Source organism: Chrysochloris asiatica, unplaced genomic scaffold, assembly GCF_000296735.1.
Source record: "Chrysochloris asiatica unplaced genomic scaffold, ChrAsi1.0 scaffold00296, whole genome shotgun sequence".
Lineage (NCBI taxonomy): Eukaryota > Metazoa > Chordata > Mammalia > Afrosoricida > Chrysochloridae > Chrysochloris > Chrysochloris asiatica.
In genome coordinates this window covers 1,776,321-1,791,768 of record NW_006408814.1, presented here as the reverse complement: position 1 = coordinate 1,791,768, position 15,448 = coordinate 1,776,321, and the positions used below count along the sequence as shown (strand labels likewise).

The 15,448-nt window shown below is 40.2% G+C and overlaps 1 protein-coding gene across 1 annotated transcript in view; it reads right to left on the bottom strand.

Moving 5' to 3' along the window:
- Positions 1-15,448, bottom strand: part of RPRD1B (regulation of nuclear pre-mRNA domain containing 1B) — a 99,047-nt gene that overhangs the window by 56,856 nt on the left and 26,743 nt on the right. Inside the window, exons 4-5 of the mRNA XM_006874731.1 lie at positions 6,114-6,226; positions 3,524-3,650 (exon numbers count right to left, since the gene is read on the bottom strand). Of these exons, the coding sequence (XP_006874793.1) occupies positions 3,524-3,650; positions 6,114-6,226 (240 nt within the window). The remainder of the gene's footprint in view (positions 1-3,523; positions 3,651-6,113; positions 6,227-15,448) is intronic.

Here is a 15,448-nt window from a genome sequence, read left to right as displayed (position 1 = left end):
GCTCCACAATCCCCGTTTAGGCCTTTTTTCTAGTTGGAAACAGTTCAGGGCTGGCTGTAATCGTTTGGTTTTAATTGGAAACTGTCTCTTTAAAATTTGAGGAGATCTGTGCACATGCGTAGTAGAGCCCTCCGAGGGTGGGGCTGGGGTGCCCAGTAGCTCAAGTACCCCTATAGTCACCAGAATGGAGTTGCGCAGATACCAAGGGACCAATGAACAGATACTAAAAGAAAAGTATGTCCACACCTTTATCTCAGCGGTTCTGCCCGCTCCGATTCTTCTTCCACGTGGTCTCGCCAAAGATGGTGGCTCCTGGAGCAGCTGAGCGTCCCAGACTAGAAAGCAATAGATTTCTTGCTTCTTCCACAATTCCCCCAGCTATGAGCCTTCCAACCTTCTAAGTATTCCTTTATATGTGGTTCAGAGTTCTGGAACCATCCCGAGCCTACTTGGTTGGGTATTCTGGGTTGTTGCTGGCGGAGCTCCTTTACGGCACTTCCACCCGATCAGCCATTTTGTTTGTTCCTTTCAATTCTCTTTTTAGATAAACTTTCTGAAGATCCCTTGTAGAACCAATTAAAAGTTGAGAGAATAGATGAGACCTATTATCAGTGAGACTAGCTAGGTTAGAGGGCTAAGTACTCAACGTTAAGCGATAAAAGACAACAACCACAAAAACAAGTTATTAATTTAAAAAAAGGTCAAGGTGGCATGAAGAAGACAACAAAGAAAATGAAAAGGTTTAGCCAGTGAAAGGAGAGCCAGGAGAATATGGGTCCTAGCTTTCCACTCTGCTGAAGCAAATTACCACAGACTTAAAATGACAAAAATCTATTCCCTTATATTTCCCAAGGCCAAAAAGTCAGTTTCCACTGGGCAAAATCAAGGTGCTGGCAGACCTGTGTTCCTCTATAAACTGTAAGGGAAAGAATGCGTTTTCTTGCCTTTTCTAGGCTTCTGGAGGCCTCCTGCATTCCTAGGTCACTAGTCCCTTCCCTTATCTTCTAGTCAGCAGCATAGCATTCTGAATTTCTCTCTCTGACCACTGACATCTGTGTCCACAGTCACTTCTCATTCTATGACGCCGACCCTTCTACCTTCCTCTTCTAAAAGGACCCACAGAATACATTAGACCCACCTGGGTAATTGAGGATAATCCATCTCAAGATTCTTAACCTAATCACATCTATAGCTTCCCTTCTCCCATATAAGACAACATATTCATAAGTTCCAATGATTGGGATGCAGACATCTCTGGGGAGACAGAGAAGAGAGATCACTGCTTTCTACTACACCAAGTAAAGAAAACATATGCAGGAAGAGGAAACCATCAATGGCCAAATGTTACTGAGGTCAAGTGAAGATGAAGTCAGAGATCCCTACATTGAATTTAGCAACATGTAAGTCATCAGCAACTTTGACAGGAACAGTTTCAATAAAGCGGAATCCAGAACAAACAGAAGGCTAGAAAGTAGAAACAGTTGAGCACAGACAATCCATTCAGGGTAGTGTACTATCAAGGACAGGTAAATAAGGAAGTATCTGGAGGAAGACATAGTTTTTTTCTCTATATAGTCAAAAAGTTTTTCTCATGTGGAGAAAAAAAATACATGTTTCATACTACTGGGAATGATCCAATAGAAAGAAGAAAACAAAAACTGAAGATGCAGGAGAAAGGAAGAGACTTGGAGCACAGCCCTGAATAGGTCAAAGAATGAAGTCTAACACAAAGTAGAGAAACCAGTTAGGAAAGCAACATGTTCATCCACAGAAACAGGAGGAAAAGCCAGCATATGGCAAAGCTGTGTGGCTTCTTTTACCCAGCCACATTCACCTGTGTCGGTAAAAGAAAAGAAGAGACAAAAGGTTGGTGTTAGCCAGTTTGAGGATTTCTTCCAGAGCAAAGAAAAGAAAGGAGATGAGGTTGAAGGTATAGGGAGAAAGTAATTATAAATCATGGACTCTAAGTTGAGTGAAGGAAAAATGAGGCTATAAGGAGAGAGAAGACTAAAAGATTAAAAAAAGGCGGCGGGATCAATGGATTGAAGGTCCCAGCAGGGCTACAATATTTGTTGGAACTAGGGAAGCAAAAAGGATTGAATGGAAATGCTTGCTGTCATTTAGAAGGCTACCATTGGGTTTCTCTAACTAACCACACTGTCCAAGGTCTTTACCTGAACTATTCTCTCTACCTGGGTCATACTTCCTTCCTAGGAACACTTTACAGCTTGTTTCCGCATGTTTGGAAAGACTCTGTTCAAATATAATCTCAACAGAAAGTCCTTCCCTCATCACATTTAAATACGATCTCCCTCCGTCACTCTCTGCCCCCATACTCCCAATTTATCTTTCTTTTTGGCACTTAACTCCTAAACACTGGGTAGGCCAGGGTGAAACACTAACACCATCTGCTACACAGTTGTCTTGAATATTTGTTGAATGAAGCAAATATTTCATGAGTGCCCTTAATTTCCTTTAAACAGATATGGAGGAAGTCAGAGATGTGGTCAAGTCAAGAGACTAGAGGGGAAAATGGTGGACCCCAGAAGAGTGTGGAAATAGTTTCAGGTTCTTATAATGGAAATAACAGTTTTCCAGCCTAAGCTGGAGTCCCGAGATCCAATACTTGTGTGACATAAGACACCTAACTTCTCAAAGCTTATTTTCCTCCTATATGGTATGAAGGGGATATACAATCAGAGATTTCAAAAGACCACCATGCAGAGTAGAAGCACCTAGCACAAAGTATCACCTATAAATATTAGTTCATGGTTCATTCCTTCTTTTCAATTTCCCATGCATAAAGGTGGAGTAATGTTGTCTACTTCCCCTTGTTTAATCACTAGTGTAAAACAACATGACCAACAATATACACCTGGACTTCTTGGCAGTGAAGGCACCATAATCTGTGGAATGTGGCAGCACATATTGTACAGCCTGGGTTATGAAGAAGATCCGTCTCTGTGGCTAAGAATTTGTAGGTAATTTGGAACAAGTGCATATGATTCTTATTTATCCTTACTTTAGTGCAAGAAAAGATTCAGAGCCTTTCCAATGGTTAAAAAGCTGCACATGCAGCAAGTGAGATGATTGTGATGGAGAATTTGTTGCATGTAAGGGTTGGTTCAATTGTTTCAAAGTGAAAGCAAATTTACTTAACATTAAAAGTCAAGTAAAACATTCATAACCCAGGATGGCCTGTGTAAATCACACAGCACTGAATCATAAATTATTTTCTTTTATTAAATTAATGCCTCCCCTGACACAGTTTGTTTGTTTTTTGGAACAGTTTACAACAGGCCTTCCTTATTATTTAGAGTGCCACAGGTTGTGGCCTGTCAGGACTTCTGCAATCATTCCTAGCATCACTATGGAAGTTTAGACTATCCCAGTAGCTTCACTGTTCAAATCCCAAGATGGCGTAGCACCCAACACCATGTGAAATGTCTGTACCTACAGACATAAGCACGTCCCGGGATTTGATACAACGATTTCCCCCATTCTCCAGAATCTACCTTCTCACCTGTTATTTTTTCTAATAGAGAAACATCTTGCACTTCCTGGGGCAGAGAGGCAATTTTCTGTCGGACGGTAGCATCCCCAGATGCAGCATTTTCCAGATCTTGCAAAGCTTTGATTAGTTCCTCAGTCTGTACAATAAAAACACAAACAACACTATCCATTAAGAGAGATGAGGGTTTGGAAGAAATTCACTGGAATTAAATGAGGTGGAGACAAATTCTAAAACCTTTCTTTAATGACATTTAAAATATTGTTCTTAGTCCTAGAAGTGAACAATATGAATTTATATTATACTGAAGTGAATGATAAGAATGCCAAAGAAATGTACAAAATTTTTCTAAATTTGAATTTGCAGGACAAGAGTGAACTTCTTTCTAATTGTTTTATTACTTTAATCACTTATCTTTGGCAAGTCGAAAAAAATAAAAGGGTCTAGTTCATATTGTTGTTGTTACTAAGTGACAAGTCGAGTTAGTTCCAACCCACAGTGACTCTACATAGGGTTTCCGAGAAGCAGCTGGTGAGCTAGAGCCACCGACCTTGTGGTTCAAACTGACTTTGCCATCTAGCACATTAACCCACAGCTCCACACCAGGAAATAATGACTAATTGCCAGTAGAGAACAGTCTCTAGTATGGAATAAGGTGTATGTGAAAGATGTTTATCAACTGCATTTTTACTGATTAAATAAAATGTACAAAAACCTACTTCAATTCTTTCTTGGGTTTGCCTTACCCACATCGAGGACATTTTCATTTTGGGCAAATACCTCCAAAATTAACTGTCAAATTCATGAGTCACAAACTGAGAAGAACAAAGAATACATGTTCTGTATATATCAATGAAAGAATTATTAAATTATTAGAAAACACAGAATCTTGCAAGTACATAATGACCTAGGAATAAATGATTATTTAGGTGGTAGTTGGATTATCCTGAAAATGGACAAATTAAGGGTGTTTGTGTTACAGTTTTTGTTGGTTTGGATTTTTCCTCTTTAATTGATTTATTTAATTGGAGTTTGGATGAAAGTTTACAGAACATATTGGTTTTGCATTAAACAATTTATACACATTTTGTTTTGTGACACTGCTTGCAGTTCCCTGGTTTGTTTTTTAAACAAAGAAGAGTTTATTATTGAAAAAAAAAAACACAAAATATTAAACAAAACTGTACGGCATTACAGGTAACTCATTAGAAAGATCTGCCAAAGCAGAAAGAAATCTTAACTAAATTATGCACATTACCGTTTTAAATGCAGAGAGACATGACCTGACAGTGCTGTCATTAAGGAGTCCGGGTGGTAACTTGTAACCTGAAAGGTCAGTGTCTTGAACCCACCAGCAGCACCGCTGGGAGAAAGATGTGGCTGCCTGCTTCTGTAAAAATCTGTATAGCCTTAGAAATCCTATGGAATCCTGGTGTGGCGCTACAGGATAAGTACAAAGTCAGTTTGAACTCCTAAGTTGGTGGTTTAAACTCACCAGCTACTCCTTGAAAAGCCTATACAGGGTTGCTATGTGTCGGAACCAACTCCAAAGCAAAAGAAACCCTATGGGGCAATTGTACTCTGTCCTATAGGGTTGCTATAAGCTGGAATCATTTGATGCCCAGCCTAACCCAACATTTTGATAAAGCACAATAAAGCCATGTGTAATAAAGTAAAGCTCTTTTTGGGTAATGGCACTGTGACACAGGAGTCCTGGTGTGGTACTGTGAGCTAATGCGCCAGACTGCAAAGCCATTTGAACTGCAAGGTTGGCGGTTCAAGCTCTCTAGCTGCTCCTCAGAAACTCTATACAGGGTCGCTATGGGTCGGAACCAACTTGAAAGCACTTAACAACAATAACACTGTGACACACTGAAAAGAAGAAGACCTCTGAAATCAGGCAGAGCTAGGCTTCAATTAAAACACTGGGCAAGTTATTCAATCTGTCTCCCTGAGCTTCATATAATTAATAAATAAAAGGAACCAACTGAACAGGCTCATAAATTAACTCATATGAAAGGCCCAGGAAGGCAAACACATGGTCCACTAAAGGTTAGCTCGCTGTTTAAACAGGCTGTTGTTGTTAAGTGCCGTTGAGTGGGTTCTGACCCATAGCGACCCTGTATAGGGTTTCTGAGGAGCAGCTGGTGAGCTTGAACTGATGACTTTGCAGTTCAAACGGCTTTCAGTCTGGCACATTAACCCGCAGCACCACACAAGTACAGCAGATTCACTAATACTACACAGTTAGTCCTTAGAAACTACAGAGTTGTTTGCTTATAAAAACAATGGTACTACTGGAGGCAGGCATCCTCAGAGGACTTTTGAATGTCTTTGTAACATCATCTTTCGCAAAATTCTTTTTTATTTTCTAGGAGTGAAAATGCAGAAACAACTTCAAATACTTTTAAAAACAAAGAATCCATCCCACAAAAAGATAAACGCAAATCTGCTATTTGACAAGCTTCAATGGTGGATCTTGCAGCAGTGCCCCAAGGGCTGCCCTCTGGTGAGTCCATACTAGTGCTACTGGTGCCACCTTGTGGCCATCCTCTTCCAATCAGAAGTCACTTCACAGAGCCAATACTTGGTCAACACTTACCAAGAGTGGTCCTGCTGAAGGGTCTTGCGGAGAGTAACTTCCAGGGTAGTCGTCATCCTCCTCCTCTTGTATCTGCTGAAAAGTTCGCTTTAAAGACTTCTTCTCTTCTGTTACTAAAAGAAAGACGTGACAAGTAAGTCATAAATCCTGCAGATATAGTAAATTGTTATGTGCAGTGGGCCACAGGTTAAAATAAAGTGTGTGTGTGGAAGGGTGTACACCTTTTCACCATTTTATTTTATTTATTTTAAAGTTGGTTGTAGCTCCCCACACAACTGAAAAGTCATACAGTCCTTGGTTGGTGATCTCTGATTGATTCATTAGAAAAATAAAATACTGTAACAAGATCTAAAAATGAAAACTTCCAAAATGATCACATTTAATTTTTAAATTTGTATCTTAAAAATAAAAGGTTAACAGGATAAATAGTAAAAAAAATCCTAATCAGACAATATAATGAAGCAAGCCAACATGTGCAAGGGTTCAGACAACACAGTACAAAGAAAATGTGTTACACTTCCCAAGGATTTTAGAAAATAAATGGGAGACAAATCCATAAATAAAGCTATATCAAAAATTGTAAACACAAATATCTTTTAAACAATCCCTTTATAAACAAATTTCATTTTACCTTAAAAATAACCATTTCTGAGAAATAGGATTGATACTACTGAGAGAAATTACTTTAACTGCCAGTTTAAAATTAACCACTTTTGTGACTGGCAAGTTATATTTTTTATATTCTGTACTGTATGCTTTTAAATTGGTATGATAGATGTGTTAATTCCAAAATCATTCCCTTTGCATCAAATTGGAAAATACAAAATAAATGCTAGACAACTGGAAGAAATAAATCTAAATGACAAATTCTGGTTTGGAAAGGAAAGAAATTATTGGACACCTAAAATGTGCCAGGCACTGCAATAGTTCATTTATACTTAAACCAACAATTCTAAGATACATTATCTTCATTTGACAGGTTAAGAAAATAAAGGTTAAGGAGGTAAAATAACCCTTATGATGCCAAAACCTGTACTCTTTTCACTATACACCAATTACTTATCACCACTGCATATACCAATAGGACAGAGACCTGTTTCCAAATGCATCATGAGTTATATGTAAAATAATGTAGACTCTTTGCTTAAATATTTTCTTCTGGAACCAAGCATGTACTCCCTAGTCTCTATATTAATGTAGTAAATTACGGCAGAAGTAAAAGCCAAATCAACAGTGTGGCTTTTGTTCTTTTCTTAAAGAAAAAGCAACACTTGCAGCAGGAAGTTCTCACTACAGTGCCTATGGCTTGGAAAGAAAAGTGGCAGTTACCATGACACAGTTACTCTGAGTAATTTCATAAAGTTCACACTTTGCTGCTAACTCTTCAGTTCACAAATTATTACATGTGCATCATGAACAGTGACCAATCATGTTGCTTCTTTGAAAGTCTGTCAGTGAGGGATGACTACAAATCTACTATGTGGTTTATGTGTGAACAGCCAAGTCTCTCACTGTGTTGCCTCCTTGTCTCCCACATGACATTTGACTGATGAATAACTGAAAGAGGGAATTGACCAGTAAAGATTTAAGAGCAGCAAAGAAGTGAAAACTATTAGGAACACTGGAAGTGAAATTTTAGTTTCACTTCCTAATAGTTCCAGTTACAACTGGCTGTGAAAATGCTGAAGCTCCACCATTTAGAGACTCTACCTAGTCTGTCTGAGGGATTTAGCAAAGCTGAATTGATCAACATAAATGAAGAAAATGGTTTTGTGATGAAAAAGATGACGATGCCACAGCAAAACCTTCACACTCAAAAGGAATTTTCAGAGCTATCACACCACACTGAAAGCAGAAAGATAAAATGTTGGAAGTTGAGCCAAACTTAGGAAGGTATATGACAATTTGCCAAGACAGAAGAGATGCTTGCTATGTGTCATAAAATATACAATGAGAGGAAGAAATGTTGCCTAAACTACTGATACAGTCTCTACAAAATAATTCAACATACTTTAATTCTCAATCTTCATATTTTAAATTACAGCATAATAAATATTAGCTTTTCTATCCTTTTTGTTTCCCCATTTATAATCTACAGTAAGATCATTTTTAATGCTTTGACAAAAAAACTTTAAGTGTGTTACAGAACAACTGTAATCTTCCTTGTTAATTAAGCTCATTTTGCATGGCTTAAATTTCATAGTCATTTCTATAGTGCCACACTACCATGCAAAGTAGACTGCTATATCAGCATATATGTTACATATAAAATAGCTAGCAGTCCTTTGCACACAATGGTGGGTATGGTCATGTGCCCTGGAGTTGATTCTGACTCACAGTGACCCTGTACAGGATTTCCAAGGCTATAAATCTTTACAGGAGCAGAAAGTCTCATCTTTCTCCCGGAGAACAGTTGGTAGTTTCGAACTGAGAATTAGTGTGTGAATGTGGTATAACTCATGCAGACATTTAGCCACTGTAGAAATAAAGTGGCCCATATGTGAGAAGTGGCCACTAGAATGCAAGCACCCCAAGAACCCCATCCCCAAATTATTTTTATATTGTTTTGTTTGCTCCCAAACAGCTATGAGATTGTTTCCTAATAGCTAAGAATACTAATGAAGGTGAAAAAGGCAAAACTTTGACATTCTTCCATGTTCAGATTCCCATATAGAAATTATTACATGTCAAGACCACACACACCTCAGAACACTTAGAAAACACAGAATTGTGGCACTGGAAGGCCTTAGATCAACTCAAGTCTTTGCTCCTACACCTCAATTTTCATAAAAAAATATCAAGGCCCATAGGTTGCAATTTATCTAAAGTCAGAGAACTCTTTAGTCTAAGTCTAGACCCAAAAGACTCAGTTTCCTGCCTCCTACGCCAGAATTCTTTTTACCTCTTCATACTGCTACTCAAGACTGAAATCAAACCGATGGAAATAATTATAGAGATATCTCTATCCTTTGCCATATTGTTGGGAAGAGTGTAATTGGAGGTGCCAACTCAAAGTAAAGGAAACAAAAGTCCTCACAACTGGACCAACAAATAACATCATGATAAATGGAGAAATGACTGAAGTTGTTATTGACTTCATAATTAACACTCACAAAGCAGCAGTCAAAAATCAAACAACGTATTTATTCCATTAGGAAAATTGGCTGTACAAGACCTCTGAAAAGTACTACAGAACAAAGACATCAATGAAGACTAAGGTGCATGTGAAAGTTGAGCTATGGTGTAGGAGGAAAATATTAAAAATACCATGGATTACCAAAAGAACAAATCTGTGTTAGAAGAAGTACAGTCACAATGCTCCATAGAAGCCAGGACAGTATCAGAAGGGATCAGTCCCTGGAGAAGGGCATCATTCTTGGTAAAGTGGAAGGTCAGCAAAAATAAGAAAGACCCCCAACAAGATGTAATGACACTGTGGCAGTAGCAATGGGCTCAAACGTAACAAATGTGATGATGGTGCAGGACCGGGCAGTGATTTTTGTTCTGTTGTGCATAGGGTTGCTTTGAGTCGGAACTGACTTAACAGTATCTAATAACAATCACCACCATCATTATCATTCTACTTTTCTTGTTTTTTCCTTTCTCCACTTAAGAGGCTCAAGATCCAGAAACCTAAGATTTCTGGGAAAAAATGACTCACCAATTCTCCCAAAGGGTGTCTCCTAAGGAACTGGTGATTAATCAGCACTCCACGTGCCCCGTACTTTAAGCACAAAACCTTAGAGATGACTAGGATCTCTCCTAAAGTCTCATCTTCTAGTAAGTTCCACATATCTGAAGGAATGCTATAAGCCCTCTCTGCTCCTTACCCACAATCTCTGATCAGTATTATCTCGTCTACCATCTTGTCCGGACCACTGACCCAACTGACCTCCATACTTCTAGTTGTTCCATCTTCAACTAAGACAACACTTGATTATTACTCTTCCTAAAGCTGAGTTCTGACCATGTCATGTCTCAATTCAAAAACCTACAATGACATCTAATGATCTTCTATTTTCCTTCCAAGTTGAAGCTTACTAGTAATGGTAATGTCATCGTGAGTACCTCTCTTCCTCTCAATCAGCATCCTTTTCCTCACAACACCTGCTGTTAGTTGCAATCAAGCTCATGGCTGCCTTATGCATTAACAGAGAAACACTGCCTGCTCCTACGCCACCTTCCTGAATCCAGGGTATGGGTCCACTGTTGTGGCTACTGTGTCAATCCAGCTCATTTTCACTGACTTTCTACGAACAGCATTTTCTAGTAATTGGACTTTTCTGATGTGTCCAAAGTACACAAATCAAAGTCTCACTTCTAAGGAGTACTCTGGCTGTATTTCTTCTAAGACTGATTTGTTTGTTCTTCTGGTAGTCCATGCTACAGTCAATATTCTCCACTAACACCATAATTCAAATGCATCGATTCTTCGGTGTGCCTTTTTTATTATCCAACTTGGGACTCTATTTTTTCTCAAGTCCTTGGCACTTGCTGCTCTGTACAGCTGCTGATAGGCATTTTCCTCTTTGATAGAAGAACTGTCATGTTCTTTTACATCCCTAAAGTACGAAGGAGCTCTGGTAGCGTAGTGGTTACGAATTGGGCTGCGAACTGTAAGGTCAGCAATTTGAAACTACCAGCGGTTCCGCGAGAGAAAGATGAGGCGTTCTGCTCCCGTAAAGATTAACAGCCTCGGAAACCCTGTGCAGGGTCACTATGAGTCGGAACCGACTTCACGGCACATAACAACAACAAAGTACCCAGGAAAGTATCAATAGACCCAAGTTTGAAACCTCTCAATGCTCTACCAGAAATGACTATCATTGCTTCCCTTACACACATAGGCCAGAGTACACTGGTAGCTCTACCTTGATTAATCTGTACAAAGTAGTTAGGATGCTTAACTCTCTGAATCTAGTCAGACAGTCATTAAATAACCTAGCAAAGCTAACAGTCCTATTCTGAATATACGATTAAGGGACCCTTCCAATATCAACTCAGCTTCTGATGATACTATTTACTACTCTGCTTTTCACTCACTCAACCACATTGTTTACAGGCAGAGCAAACATTACCGGTGGTCAGTGTCCGTCTGTCCTGATACTGCACATCTTCTATCCTCCAATCTACCACTGAGTCTCCAAGGGGCCTTGTACTCAGCTAACCTTCAAGTAATCGAGGTTACCTAAAGATTGATGGCATGCCTCTTTTAACAATCCTAATTATGGTAGAATTTCAGACACTAGGGCAGAACATGCAACTAACTAGAGTCAAGGAAAAAAAAAATTGCCTGAAAGCTCCTAAGTCACATCACAAAACAGTCAGTCATCTCCCTATAGAGCTGGAGCTTCTAAAGGAGCCACTTGAAATTTTATGAGATTAAAAATAAAAAAAATTAAGAAGAATAATTAAATCCCACAAATCTTCTTACTTTTATAATGAGAAAAGAATCCAAAAATACTGTTTGCAACTGCTCCCTCACTCTTTATTCCCACTCTGGAACATAAAAGGTCATTTTTTAAAAAGCACATTAAACTTGACTTGTGGACTTGCAACAACAAAAGGCTAACGCTTGAGGCACAGTTCATCTCACTGGACTTAGTGTTTGAGTCCAGACTTAGACTACTACTAACAACACCCTATCTGATTGCCTCAAGTAAACCGTACGACAACTTGAGGAGGTCTAACTATTAAGAGTCCTATCGGACAGTGAGAAACCTAAGCTTCAGAAAGGTCATATGCAATGCCCAAGGTCACACAGCTCAAAAGTTTGATTCCTGACCCATATTCTGATTAGGAAAGCTGGATGACCTATTGGTGAATTCCTACTGGATAAATGTGTTTTTAGGAAGTATTACTCTGTAAAGAACACAGGCTTTTAAGCTAGACAAACCTGGGTTTGAATTCTCCACTTACCAGTGTATCTCCTTGGACAAAATTACTATTTTTTAAGGCCTTTGTATCCTCATCTGAAATGCAGAAACAATGCCAAATTCAGAAAGCAATTGTGAGGCTCTAAAAAAACTCACATGGAAGGCAAAGAGGCTGACAGGTAACAAGTACTCAATAAATTCTAGTTCCTTTGTACCCTTCCCTTTCCAAATTTCTCTACAACTACATGATACTATATGGTTCCTGGGGACATGAGCAAATAAGAAAGCTCTAATGAGTCAAGCAACAGCCTCTACTCCCAAGAGTCTAGAGAAAGGTATACAAAACCAGTTTCCATCAAGTCAATTCCAATTCATGGCAACCTCGTGTGTATCAGAGTAAACTGTGCTGTATGGGTTTTCAATGGCTGGTTTTTTAGAAGTAGATCACCAGGCTTTTCTACCACGGCATGTCTGAGTAAACTCAAACCTCCAAGCTTCAGTTGGCAGCCAGCCATGGTAACTTGTTTGCATCACCCAGGGGCCCCAACTTTAAGAAAAAGCCAGTTCTAAAGCAGATTCCTAAAAAAAAATTTTATTTCAAAGGTAAACTTTTAAACTGTCTGAAGACAAAGGATTACCTATGAATCAAAACTGGAATATACAAGAACTATTTTAATTTGGAATTCAATTTCTGAAGAACTCATCAACAATCAGTTTTGAAGGCACTGTATAAAACATTCTGATAACTCAGGTCCCAGGAAGACAATGAGATGATAGAGGAATTAGCTGGGATTAATACACAAGTACATGGAAACTTTTTGATATTTATTTAATCTTTACAGCATAGAAAAATTATCTTTAAATTAGCTTATCCCCCATACAGAGAATCACTGCCTATGTTACTGTTAATGTCTACAATCACTAAAAAAAAAAAAAAAAAATCAGAAGCCAAATGGAGTCATTTCTACAATTGCTACAAATCCCCCAATTTGTCTAACTGCTCCTGAGTGCGAACTATATTGCTCTCTTCACTCCCCCTCTACCTACAGTATCTAGCATAACTATTTACTCTTAAATCACGTGTAGCATAATGTTTATTGAACCAAAATTCAGCATTTAGCTGTAAACATCCTCTATGTATAGCTCTCTTACTTGTCCAAAATGTGTGTATGTGTGTATGCAAGAAGGGAGGATCAGTATTATTCACCAATTAACTAAGGCAGTGTAGAGGAAAGAATGCTGGGTAATTCCCCAATGCTGTACAGAATAGCTCCAAAGGACACAATATAAACATCACCAGGATGCAAAGTAGAAAATATCTTGCTTTGGAGAGGCTACAACCAGAATGACCCCAAAATTATTTACATCAAATGTGAGTAAAACAACAACTTGTAGTCTGAAAGCACTTATATCGCCCTTAGGAAACATCAGATCTTTATTTTCATGGGGAAAATGTTGTTGTGAAGTGCCATCAAGTCGGTTCTGACTCACAGCAACTGTGTATAGGGTTTCTGAGCAATGGCTGGTGAGATTAAACTCCTGACCTTGTGGTTCAAACTGACCTTATGGTTGAGAACTTATCCAACAGCATTACACCAAAACTATCCCATCTAAAATGCATATAGGACTTTCGGAGCTTCCCTGACCAGGCAGCACAGATACGCAGGCTCAAGAGAAAGTAGGGGGCAGTATCACAAAGGGAGGCCCCAGCCTGGTAGACAGACAGCTTTTGGGCAAACATAAAACATTAGGCTCCAACTTTATGAACTTGTTTTTTTGAAGGATCAAACAATTAAGGAGTTACGAGCATTTTGAACTTCCACCCGCCTGCTCCCGGCTCCTACCTCGGGAACGGCCCCGCCCACTGCAGAACTTAGCAGGGCTTGAGCAGACCCATTCAAAGGGCAGACGCACTCAAAGAGCTAGCAGGGCCACAGGAACCAACATAGTCCACCCCAGGGGGGTCCTCATTGCCACATTAGGCATTACTGGTGTGTATATAGGGCAAATTGGGGGGCTCACGGCACAGGGAGGCAAAGAGAGGCATTTTAGACATCATCAAAAACAGACCCCATCTGCCTGCAAGCACCAAGCCCATCCCCCACTTCTTCGGCCTAAGCCACCCTCTGCCCAGGCTCCGAGCCTCAGGCCCGCCGATCAAAGCATCAAGGTTTGGGCCAGCCCAAGCTGAGACACCCTTGAGTAGCAGCTTAACACCAGTAACAAACCACCCCTACTGTGGTTTAATCCACAAGACTGCAAAACCTTTTGAATTGCAGGAACTGTGGTTCTAGCTCAACAGCTGCTATTGGAAACCCCATACTGGGTCACAATCCACTCCACAGCATTTCAACAAGTAGCAGAACTCAGAAGGGCCTGCAACAGAGTAAGGACATTACAGACTTACTGAAGCAGGGAGGGCAGGGCTTGCTGGCGGCTAGGGTGAAGGCATAGTGAAGGCCGCCGTCAGCAATAACTCAGAATTCCAGGAAAAAAGAGGCAATAAAAAAAGACGGATCCACAGAGAAAGGAATAGTTTAAAGCCTTGAAGGCTTATAGCCTGTGGAATTTGGAGCAGAGGGGGTAAATCGCATACTTTTAAATCCGCCAGCCAGGTTCAGAGGCCTGAGCCCACATCCTGGGCTAGACAAAGCAGCGGGACTAAATAGGGGTTGCAGAGACACCGCGGAAACACTCCACAGGAACATCTGGTGTGGGGGGGGGAGGAAGGTGCACAGTGTGCTTTGCCGATTTTGGGTGGTTCCGATCATATTTTTTTTTTTTCTTTGTTGTTGGGAATAGGTGCGCTCACGGTTTGCCCACATACATCTAGGTGAATGGAGGTGGAGGCTTAACCGAGTGGCCAAGACCCACCCCCACCACTGGCAGTTTCCTCTGCCAGGAACTCACACACTCAGAACAAGCTGAGACGCTGGTTTGAGAGGGAGCCCAGCGTAGTGCTGTGGGTTAAGATGCTGCACTGCAAATTCTTTTGAACAATAAGGGCAGTGGGAGAAGGCCGGCGGTTCAAGCTCACCAGACACTCATCGGAAACCTTATACAGGAGACGCGGATGTGTGTTCTATTTGGTCAGCTTACTTTCACAGGTTTGAGAGGCGTCCCATTGTAGCACTGTGGATTAAGGTGCCACTGCAAAGCCTTTTGAACTGCAAGGTCGGTGGTTAAAGCTCACAGGTCGCTCCTCAGAAACCCCATATGGCAGATGCGGATGTGCATCGTATTTGGTCATCTTTTTTTTCACTGGTTTGAAAGGAGTCCAGCACAGCACTGTTGGCTGCGGTGATGCACTGTAAAGCTATTTGAACTGCAGGGTCGGTGGTTCATGCCCACCAGCCGCTCCTCGGAGACCCTATACAGGCTCGCTATGGGTCAAAATTGACTAGACAGCACCTAACAGCAGGGAAAGGAGGGCAGAAGTGACTGAAAGAGAGTTAGGAC